General features: G+C 35.1%; 1 protein-coding gene across 1 annotated transcript; it reads right to left on the reverse strand.

The window, feature by feature from the left end:
• Positions 5,214–8,459, reverse strand: LOC109728721 (upstream activation factor subunit spp27-like). The gene is made up of 2 exons (XM_020259261.1): positions 8,017–8,459; positions 5,214–5,621 (listed from the first exon to the last, which is right to left on the reverse strand). The coding sequence occupies exons 1-2, from the start codon at positions 8,317–8,319 to the stop codon at positions 5,502–5,504; spliced, it is 423 nt and encodes a 140-aa protein (XP_020114850.1). The 5' UTR covers positions 8,320–8,459; the 3' UTR covers positions 5,214–5,501.

The raw sequence follows: 12,431 nt of genomic DNA on the forward strand, positions 1-12,431 counted from the left end.
AAATAAGTCTGATGCTTTGGTTAGCGTTCGTTTGAGCTCTACTCTATAGGGTGCAGTATTAACTGAAAAAGTAATATCATAATAGAGCTATTAAAAAAAAAATGTTGAACTAGGATAGTTTTCACAAAATTCTTTTCACGGCAAAATACAAAAAAAAAAAAAAAAAAAAAAAAAACAAAATTAACGCAGAGCTGCTCTAAAAACTTTCTAACCCCTCTACTGGAGCTTATTCCTGCTGGAAACCGAACAGATCCTTAATCCTTCTTTTAATAGTTATCCTTAATAAGCACTTTTTGGGGAATCTCAAACCAATTCCTCTCTCTCTCTCTCTCTCTCTCTCTCTCTCTCTCTCTCTCTCTCTGTCAGATGTGATACTTGTTCCTACTGGGTGACAGCATCTCATGGCTTGTACACAGGAAAAGGGGTCCACATCTCTCAACCCCTCAAGTAGAGAGAGAGAGAGAGAGAGAGAGAGAGAGAGAGAGAGAGAGAGAGGGTGATGCAATGCAATGCATTGCATTGGGGGATGGTGGCATCTGTGACAGGCCTTAATTTACCTTTACTGACCCAAAGAGGGACCCCTCCCATGCACCTGCATAGCCTTGGGAAAAGTGAATGTGGAAAATATCATTACGGCTAACACAGTTGAGGGAGTGGATTTAAACTTTAAAATGGGTCTCCATGTGGTTTTCACCTTATTCATCATTTGCTAAAAGCTTTTTCTAGTAAAATTAGTACACACCTACTGGTAGGTGAATTTGGTCTTTGATACTGTTCTTCCATGTTTGATGTGGTAGTGTGCACAATTTGTGAGGCTAGGAAGCTTCCACTCTTTGATGGTGGAGTCAAACCTTGTTGATTATTGGGTGGTGCTTATTTGTGGAAGGAAATTTTATCTGATGAGAGGTGTGATCCTGGGAAGGGGTGGACTAATTGAATGGATTAGCTGTGCCTTTTTTTTTTCTTCATTCTTTGATTCTAAAGATGTTGGAATTGATTTCCAAAAATGCTTTTAATGATGTTTTAGTTTTGTTTTCATAACTAATCACCATTCTAATCTCAGAAACTCGTACTGTATAAGATGCTTACTCAGAATTAGAAGAATCATATATTTTCATTATTTCTTACTATAATAATGATAAGAATACTTTCCCCTTTATTTCCAGTTAGTGGACTAAATTTATATAGAAAAGTAGTTCAATAAGAGAGAGCGAAGAAATAATTTTAAGTTGAGTTTAGAAAAAAAGGTTTAACATTTATTCTAATAAAAAAATAGTTCTGCTTTTCTATAATTCTAACGTGGGGCGCTCGATCAAGATCAGAAAGAAAATTAGATCATCATAATAAGGAGATTGTCACTTCTTATTGCGAAGGGTCGGACGATCGTAATGAATAAACGGTCTACAGACAACTCAAAAAAAGTTTTTTTTTTAAACAAAAGAGTTTCAATAGATTCAAATCCCTTGTAAATGAATATTGTGATTCTAGGCTTAAATAAGAGGCTATCGCTTTCCATTCTATTCACAACTATAGTAAATTTTTTTTTGAGATATAGGTAGCACGCTACCCGCTTCGTTTATTTTATTTAGAAGTAAATTTAGCTGGAAATGTAAATCAACTAGGATGCGAACTTGGATTTCGGGTACCAACCACCAAACCCTTTGCCACTTGCTCTAGGGACGGTCGGTACAACTATAGTAAGTTTGTAACTTTTCTTCCTATGGCTTGCACATTTTACCATGATAAAAGAGATACACTTAGCTACCTATCTGTGAAAACAATTCCTTTTTTACTTTACCATGCCTGATATATGGCAAATAATACTTGAAGCAACAAACTTTACAAAAAAGAAAAAGTAGTATTAGATCCACTTGATCAAAATATGCACCTGATTACTCTTTGTAATCCAACTTTTGTTTGATGCAGCCAAAGCATGAGGATAGGACAGACACCATGATGTCAAGCAGCTTTGGAATTACTTCACAAGGCTTTATACTCATAACTTTGATCTTTAAAAAGCTTCCTCTTGTTGATTGTGTAGTAAAAGTGTACATCTATAATACTATTCTGTTCAAAAAATAAATAAAAAAAGATCCCTAATGCCACAAGCCTAGTGGCAAAAACTTAGACAGCAGGGAATCTTTTTATTGTTATAATAGATGTTGTCATAAACAAAGATGACTGAAGAGCCCATCAGAGTTTGACTTGAGGAAACCACTTCATGAACAGTGAGTATACAAGTTTTCTTGCCAATTTCCTTTAGTTGAGAAATTCTGATTTCTCCAACACTGTTTTCCAGCGGATTAATCTATAAGGCAACTTGATGTGGTCAGTCATAAGTTGCTTAATTTGTCTTAAGTATTCGGTTCGATTTCATACCTCGTTTATTTAATGGGTTAAATTCGCATGCATTATCTCCCTTTTTGTCGGTTAATGATCAACTCTTAATCTAATTCTTAACCAATGAAATGTATTGACATGCTTCATTTCCCTTCAATCTCTTAACTGTCTCTCTCTCCCCCCATCACTTGATCTACCAAGTAGTGAGTAAAGACATTATGATGCTAAAATACCTCTCCTTGAATAATAGACAAGAACATGTGATGGAATCTAAAGGGCAAAATCTCTGATCTGTAGCTATTTTTGAGTATCTTGGGAAACTGGCTTTGCAATAATAGTCTTTAGGGTGAAGGCTAAGTTTTGGTATTCTCTAATGCTACCATCTCTGTAATGTGTTGCATCTCTCTATTAATATTCCTTCTCATTTTAAGTCATAATGCAGTTAGTTGAATCAAACAACTATATTTCTATCTTTCAGACTGTTAGCGTAATTGGTAGAGACATTCATTCCTCTTCTTAGTAATGTTCCTCCTCTTACTAAAACTCCAATCATTCCTCTTCTTAGTAATGTTCCTTCTCTTACTAAAACTCCAATCCAATTCCAATTTCGCACTACGACTCCTTGCAATTTACTTGACCACTGCACAGAGTTCTCCTAAATGTGTGATAGATCGAATAGTCTTCAAATGATTACATAGGGGGGACACTTAGAATTAAGAATCAGCCTCTTTATCAAATTGTCTCCAAAAGGAAGCATAAATGCTAATATTGTGCAACAAACTTTGCATATTTTTTTTTAAAAAAAGGAGAAGATCCAGGTCATGTTGATGTCATAGCACTTGGCAAACAACTCACTTTTCAGAATCAGACAATGTCTTTCCTCCTGTGCCCACACCACAAGTTATAATTTTAAGTGATCTTCACTATCTTGATGAAATTATTCATTATTCTCCGAAAACATCGAATAATTTCAGGGCCTTAAAAGAAAATTCAGATGTCAGTAAGGATGTGTTCCCCCCATGCCACATTGCTATTGCTTTAACCTACAAGCTTGGTTTATCAGATTGAGGGCATATGGTCTTATACTATCTTTAGGGCTTGAATATGTTGGGGTTTGGATTAGACCATCACTTAGTGGGACCAAGAAAGCATATGATTATGTTAGAGATGTGAAGTTGATTGAGGAGTTTCCAAGGGACAATGCAAAAGACTCTGGGCACTCAGAAAGGGACTAGTTACAGGGAAAACTCCTTGTGGTATGAGGGGAAAAAGCCATGTAAAAGGCCCCAGAGAAAAACTCTCCATGTCAAAGATTGGAGTGGCATATTCTCTTTTCAATCACACTACATCACTCGAAGTGAAAAATATCGAACAAACCAGGGTTCCTCAAATAAGGCAGAAAACTGAAAAACCTAAGGGGCCATAATCAAGAAGAAATCTCACCTCCCACCTTAAGATTTTTTTTTACAAAAAAAACATGAATTCTACACCGAAGAGATGTATCAAGATGGGAAGTTCGAGAGTGTAATGACCCAGCACATCAGTGCTAATAATAACTTGTCCGGACCAAACACCACACATCATAATCATATTATAATAATTCAGTTCATGAATACTAGCAACTTGATAATTAAAAACTATCGACCTAAAATGCTTAAACTCAAGCTATTAATACTAGTATGCTTGGTCTTTCTACACTCACATGCTCTCTCTTTCTCATTCAATATAAACTTATTGGGACATCGCAGAGAGTGCCCCAAAGGACCTTTCCTGAAAACAAGATAATGGAAGTCTTAACTACACCCTCATCGACACTTACGTCATACTCAAAAAGATCCAAATTGTAGTTAACAAAACAAATGAATAGATTTTCTCCTGATAAGAAGGGACAACGAACATTTTTTACCTGAATAATTCTTGTGTTTTGTAACTTATTCAAAATTTTTGTTCACAGGTTGTAATCGAGCTTAGTTTTAAGTCGCATTACAAAAGAAAACATCCATGCAATTGTGGACATAAGATCACAAAAATGAATATGCTCAGTATTGCTTGGCATTGCAAGAAGATTTCTACCACTGCAGTTGCTAGGACAACATAGATTAGAGATCATAATGGCAGTCAAAGGTTCCGTTAAGATTCTCTCCGCGTGGAAAAAGTGAAAGATGATAAGATGTTTCTGAGATCGAAATTATGATGGGCAATTGAATCAGCAGATGCCATGCATAACATTATGAAATCCGACAGGAAGAGCCCACCTCTGAAATTGACTAAAACATAAAACAGACAGCAGACGTACTATGACCATTCAATTTTCCCTTCCGAAAGCAGTATATTATTGGGCAAACAGAAGTTCTAGAACTTACAATTCGCAGTGAAAAGTTAAAAAAAAGAGTGTCCAATCTCAAAAAGAGAAACTCCAATTTAGAATCCATACTTGCGTTCATGTAAAAATTTCCTACTGTACATGTTTCACATATCACTTAGCCTTATTTTTTTCGTTAGGCTGATTAGCCTTATTTTTTTCATTAGGCTGATTATTTTGGCTTATAAGGATAAATCCTTTACAAGCCCAATGTACTACTTCTATTACTGAATCACTTACAGTGTTGGTTGGCCTTCTTACTTTCCAAGAACAATGCATGTTCAAAACTGCTTTGCTGAGGTGGAAATTCAGAGAAATCTGATACGCATTGATTTTGAAAGCACAAAAACATGCACGTGTGCAGGATGTAAAGAGAGGGAGACCAAAATCTTGGATACCAAATGTTCAACTGTTCACACAACAGACTGGATGGCATAGTAGAAAGTGACACAGAACAATGAAGAAATGATCTGACAAACTAGCTTGTACCACCAAACATGAGAGGATGGTATGTTAAAAAAGGAAGAAACCTTTTTTTATATATTTTCCCCCGAAATGCATTACAGAAGTCGAAGTCATTGAATTACAAAACAGAATAAGGCATACACATCCAAGAAAGATAAAAAAAAAACTCTATCCACCGAAGTGCATATATGAAAGTGAAAGAAAAGAAGGTGAAATTTGGAGACAACTAACAGCTCAAAAAGCATCTGCATTAGTACCTTAGCTTCTGTAGCAGATACAAGGCAACATCTAAGCCATTCTTTGAAGTCATGGTTTACACTTGGTACAAAATTTATCATTTTCTGAAATGTGGATTGAGCAATCCTGAGATTTCAAGAAACCCAACACGTTCTTTCCCTCCAAATATGTTCTTCAACTTCTCATCACAGACTATTATCCTCCTGTTTTCTGGATCCTGTTTATAAAGAGAGAAAGAAGACAAGGAATTAAGAAAAGATAAAACAGTTAATGCAAGCTAATTCAATTATCTAAGAATTTAGAAGAACAGAAAGACAACCTCAATTCAAACACAGCAAAATTCCACAAGAGAATATGAAGATAGAGAAAAAAGAAAAGGTATCATAAGAAGGATAAGCTTGAACACTCGCACACCAATTGTCAGTGCCTAAAAAACAATGAGATTCAGATTCGATAAATTCCCAAAATTAGCATCATATACCCAAAGAAAATGAAAGGCAGAAGTGCAGACAATTTACTATATCGACAATTCAATGTTTAGCTCCAGTAGCAGTTCTCAAAGTGAGGATGAAAAATCTTCCATATCTCAAATTTTGAAAATTAGAATTAGATTTTTATCAGGAGTATTCGTGGCATTGTGCACAGGTATATGTGAAGAGCCTATCATAAACGTCAGCTTACTAATCATCAAATTACTGGTTCATACCAAAATTGGCCCTCAAGTTATTTGATGTTTTTTGCTTTCACGTTTTTTTAATTATGTCGATTATTCACCTTAAAAGAAGTGCATACTATATAATATATATAGTATATATATTTGTCACTCTTTCATATTTTGAATCAGATAGATACTCGTACATTGTATCTATACAACAGTACTACATATACTCTAACAGAAATTATGGACAGACTATAAATGCATCTAACTTATATGTTTCCACTTTGTGATTGTTTTTCAATTCCACAAACACCCAAAACAACAGTTTCCAGGTTCTACAGATTAAAAGATCCGTATGTTTCATTCCATATGGTACTCATTAGGCACAACTATGGTATATGATGGCAATAAATATCAATAAATTATTTAGGAAGTATCAATTGTTGGATTCCAAACACCATAAAGACCATTCACATGCCTCATTCCTCAATCATCATAAGATCAACATTTCTCCTTGTTTCTTTCATAAAAATTTAAATTTCAGCTAAAACCGAATGTTCTGAGCAAAGCAGGTGGGTCTTCTTCAATGAAACAAGCTTGCACTATGGATTCAGGTAGAACTAATAGTTGTTTGGCCTGGACAAATTCCAAATTTGTCGAAACCGAGCAGAAATTAGCAGCAATAAACAATTTGCAGCTCTTGAAACTAAATGAGGCTCAGTTAGACTTAACCTAGACATAATTTGCATGTGCAATTTGCTGAAATTGGCTGAAATCTGATATTACACATTTTGCACTCTGTTCTAGCTAAAAAGTAAAGCAAAGTATTCAACTATAAACCCAATTTAAGGCTTTTGTGACTAATATCTGCAGTCATTTTAGATTTTACTTGCCAAGACTCTACTCCCCGAGAAATTCCATCTGCCTAATATAATTTGTCAAATGTATGACGCAATGTGCATGCATCTTTGAATTATCAAATTTGGTATTACATATTATTTATTCAGCAATTCCTCAACCGGAAAATTACTAGAACAAATGGTGTTTCTCATTCTTGAGTTCATCATTTTTTACAACAATTTTATAGCTAAAGGAACTCCTTCCTATTACGACAAACACACAAAACGGAAACAAAATGGCGAACATGAAACAATCAAAACCACAAGTAGAAAATAAAGAGAACACGGATTTACGTGGAAAACCCTTTGCAGGGAAAAACCACGGGCGAGGAAGGAGAGAACTTCACTATCAAACGAAAAAGGGAATTACAATGTTCAGCAGATTACAACCAACCACGATCTCATGCCTCTAGGGCAAAAACGAAAAGAAAACTCATAACAGGTTTCGGATCCGATCCCTCTGCTATCCACCACAGACATTCATTTTTCCTTCACAATTTTATTTTTTTAATTTTGGTCGCACCGCGAAACTGTCGGCGAGTCGAAAAACCCGAACTTGAGTCGATTATTAATTTCGAGTCACATCTAACGCTTCCCGTTATTTCCTTGGTTCCATTCCACTCTTTGTATGAAGTTTTCTCGACCAAAAGTGTATAACAACAATATAACCGTCCACCTTCAATCCACAATAGAAATTACCAGAAGTAGTACCTTTCAATTGTGCCTAAAGGAAGGTCCTAAGTACTCACATTCACATCGTCGAAGTTATCTAAGGCAGTAAAAAGATGGTTTTTTATGAGCATCTATAATCAATCAATAGCACTTTTTATGACTTAAAAATTACATTCTGATACTCCCTGCCAACAAAAATTACACGATATAGCATCACACCGCTCCCAATTTCAGCTAGGGTGAAACCAATACTCCTAACACAATTCCAACAACTACTATCCCATTAAAATACTAACACAAGAAACAGTAAAAACTATACAGGACTAAAGGAAACAAAAAATAAGATGTCACAAACCCTAGCAGGATCAACAAAAAGGGCGCACCTGGAGATTGTTCTCTTTGATGTAAGCCCATATCAGCTTGAGCGCCTGAGTTCTCGGGATCTCCTCCACGCCCAGCAACGCCTGGAGCTCGGGCGAGATCGGCCGGGGCTTCGTGATCCCCCTCGGCCGCCGCTTCCCCTCCGCCGCCGCCTCCTGCGCTGCGGCGGCGTTCGGAGTCACCGCCGCGCGCAGCGCCACCGTCCTCGGCGGCGCCGCACCGCGGGAGAGGAGCGCGCGGCGTGCGAGCGACGACGGGGCCGGGTCCCCGGAGACGAACGCGGCGGAGCAGCTCAGCGCCGCCATGGTCGGAGCTCGCGGAGACGAGGCGATCTCAAAGAGTAGGGTTTGAGAGGGTTAGGGTTTGAGGAGACGATGAGAGAGAGAGAGAGAGAGAGGGAGAGAGTGGAGAGTGCGGGAACGGGACAGGTACGAAATATTCGATTCTTTACGAAGAAATTTGGACCGTCTGATAGGTTAGATCTTTCGGATTCGCACCCAAGCAACTAATGAACGGTCGTGATCATCTGATCCACGTGGCACTTTGTTATTGGGGGGGCCATGTGACACCTTATCCTCCGAAAGGTACAGGACCATCCTCGTAAAGCGATCGTAAGCGGTCGTAAGCGATCCACCGTTCATCAATCCTGATGCCCAATATTCGACGGCTGATCTAGTTGGATGGTGTATAGCACATTCCGTATGCGTATACATGCGAAACATGGGCTTGGGCCTTAAAAGTCCACCCACTTTTTTAGGAGTCGAATGTTATTTCAAATCCAGCCCATTAAGAAAAATACGAATTTGGAGCACCCAATTTTTAAAATTTTAAATTTTTAAAATTTTTTGATTCAAATTCAAGAAAATAGCTGCTTGTTTGGTTTCGTTAGAACTCCCTCCAAAATTATTATTTGAAAAGTGATATTTCTTTTGAACATCTTTTTTTTATTGAAATTCTCTCCACGGTATTTTTGCTCTAGAAAAAATGAATAATTCAATTTAAAAACAAACAACTGATTTTAGAATCTCAGTTATTTAGCGAAGAAGCTCGGTGCTCATCTCCGTTTTCTATATATAATAGAAAGAAGCAGAGAGACTTTTTTAATTAATACATGACTACTGCTTTGTAGTAAAGATATAGTTATCGACCGAAGCCAAAGAGACATTGAAAAAAGAGAATATATGGTTTAGAATGTGGAAATAATTTCGAACAAAGAATGAGTTTAGCGTGGCACTTATGCTATCCTTGAGTTCTATGGAATTTTCGACATAAAATAACTCAAATAATTTGCAAATGTGACTAATCATAATGCTTACCTATATATAATAACTCCAGTGTCAATTGAGATTAAAATTAGTGTTATCCTTATTTTATAGGTCAACAATTTTGTTGTTCCCTTATTTTATATACACTAAAATAATCTGTTTTCGCCAAAGTTCTTATAGACAACTCTAATAATTAAATAAGACTCTACTTATATAGGGAAAAAGATTCTCCCAATTATACATTGTCAATTGTAAATTGTTTACACTGCATTTTCTTTTTACAGACTCAGAAGGACCTTGCATTTGCTATCAACATATATAGCAAATGGTCAATCTCTAGTTGTTTTTTGTTTTTGTGGTTATATTCATGTATAGTATATTACTTCATTGAGAGAAAAAAAAAAGAAAAAAGAAACAGATAATGTAATTCGAGCGTCAATACAATTTGATGATGGGATGGAATTTATTATCGCCTCATCAGAACTGTTAGTTTTCATCAATGAAAGTGTGATTCTCTTATGAGCACCAGTATTATATTTCTTAGTATATTGTTACGTATTCACATAATATTGCCCTTTCACGTTACCACTATGTTGGTATATATATACATATATATGGAGTTGAGCTAGAATATTATCGATAGCAAACAGACTCTGTTGCCATCCATTTGTTTTCGATGATGGAGCCTTCAAATCGACAATCGACATTATTGAACATGATTTATATCACTTGAAGTATTTAAAAATTAAATTTTATACATTTTTGATCGATATTATTCTCTTATCCATCGAGTAGACACAAAAATGAACGACTGGAAATGAATATTCTTTAAAAAATGATGATTGGAGTCTTGTAATCAAGATCAAGAGTATAGATCTTATTTTATATAATTTAAAAAATTTTCTAACAAAAAATCAATTGATTTGGATATATCTTTACGCCGTTAAACGAGAAAACGCTTCATATCGACCATTAAAATTACAAATTTTGAAATCCTTTGATCATTAGACAAATGATGTCGAAAAGATTTGAAATTTGATTTTTAAACACTTCATATAGTAGAGATTATGTTCAACGATACCGATCGTCGATTTAGAGGCTCTATCATCGAAAACAAATAGATGACAACGGAACCCGTTTGCTATCGATAGTATTCTAACTCAACTCTATATATATATATATATATATATATATATATATGATATGGGATCAGTTTGATTGGAATATAAATTTTAGCATGATGTTATGTACTATATTTCGAACGATGGGCACATGGAGAGGGGGAAAGAAATTTAAATATCCCAACGGTCGAGTGAGAGGAATCGTTTGGTTGGCACGTACCAATCAATCACCCGGAAACCGTTGGGGACAACTTAGTCCCAGCTGTAACACGTCCACCTTCTCGAGAATATCCTTGCATGTCCTAGTTCTCGTATGATTAATGCTATTCGCGCCTCTTTAATTAATTAATGTATCTTAAAATATTGTTGATGAATTAATTTTGTAATATCTGATACTAAGTAATTGTTTAACCTTACAATGTGAGCGATTAATTGTGATAGGAGCAAATCGAATTTGTTAGTTTTATCAAATTTAGTTATCGAAAAATAGCAAGCTTTGATAAGATTTATATATATGTCAAATCAGAATCAAATTTAGTAATGAACCAATCTAATTATATATGTACCTTAAAATAGCCAAGAATATTATTGATAAGTCAGCATTAATCTGGCCTATAAAGGCCTATTGACTATTGAGTGCCTCAAAAATAATACTTGATACGGACATTACTTAAGCAATTAGCTAAACAACTCAATAGTTGCCACATAAATAATATTGTTGATTCATTGGCAGTTTTTTTTCGATCTTTTTTGCGATGCATGCAATATTGCCTCTTCAAAGCTAGCATCCAATGTCTCTTGAGAACAAGCATGGCAAAGAGATAGAAATATATTGTAAATTAAAAAAAAAAAAACTCCCCAATGTAAAGGGCCAATGATTTTTTTTTTGAGAGAGAGATAGGTAGCACGCTACCCGCTTTGTTTATTTCATTTAGAAATAAACTTAGCTGGAAATGTGAATCAACTAGGATTCGAACTTGGGTCTCGGATACCAACCACCAAGCCCTTTGCCAATTGCTCTAGGGATGGTCAGTAGGGTCAATGATTTTTAATTTCTATGAGCTATCTTCCTATAACATCTAATTTATTTGACTAAATATTAAGGTAATGCCGATATGTGGATGATATAACATCTTAATTATTGATGCATCATCACTCATGCATTACATCTATATTAATGATTTATCATATATTTAAACAAATAAGTTGGATCGATTATAAGATTTAATTACAATAATTCTAAGATTTTGAGCAAAAATTTATAATAAATTAAAATTTGAAGATTAAAATATTACCCACCTCATAATTCGAGGACTAAGCGTGTAATTTATCATTTTTATTCGATGGTCTATTACTTATTTTTTTTGAAGATGCCTGTAGAATGAAAGGTCCGTGAGACATGGCCACAAATATTTTTCTATGTAAAATTTTAGATTTATAAAGTACTTAGAAAATTTATTGCTGGCATTAAGAGTGTTGGTATATTTTATATTGGGAGGTAGATTAGTATTCCGCTTACTCGATGAAAGTCAAATTGAATCTGTCATAATTGAGATATATGGTGGTTGTTTCCATATATCGTAATTCAATTAATTTTTTTTCTTTCTAACAGTTTAAAATTTTATCAACAATTCGATAAATTGTATTAGAACACGACACGAATTCGATTGCCATATTAGAACCATGCTTTAAAGTGCCAGTACATTAAGAACGTGAAATTTAATTTGATACTACAATTTTATTTGGATACATATATATTTATATTCAATATATCCTCTTGATTTATTAAAAAAAATTATATGTTTTGACAATGAGAAAAGTAATCAAATATTTAAAATAAAATATTATATTTTTTTAATTTTATTTTAAAAAAATAAAATAAATTATTTGGGAGGTAAAATATACTGTACTATTAAATTATGAATAATAGGACCCCCAAAGGCCCAAACCCTGCAGTTCTATTTATCCCCGCCCTTCTCTCCCTCGCTTTTCCCTCCACTCCCCCTCCCTTTCTCCTCTCCTCTCCCAACA

The sequence above is a fragment of the Ananas comosus genome, linkage group 1 (genome assembly GCF_001540865.1).
Source record: "Ananas comosus cultivar F153 linkage group 1, ASM154086v1, whole genome shotgun sequence".
Classification (NCBI taxonomy): domain Eukaryota; kingdom Viridiplantae; phylum Streptophyta; class Magnoliopsida; order Poales; family Bromeliaceae; genus Ananas; species Ananas comosus.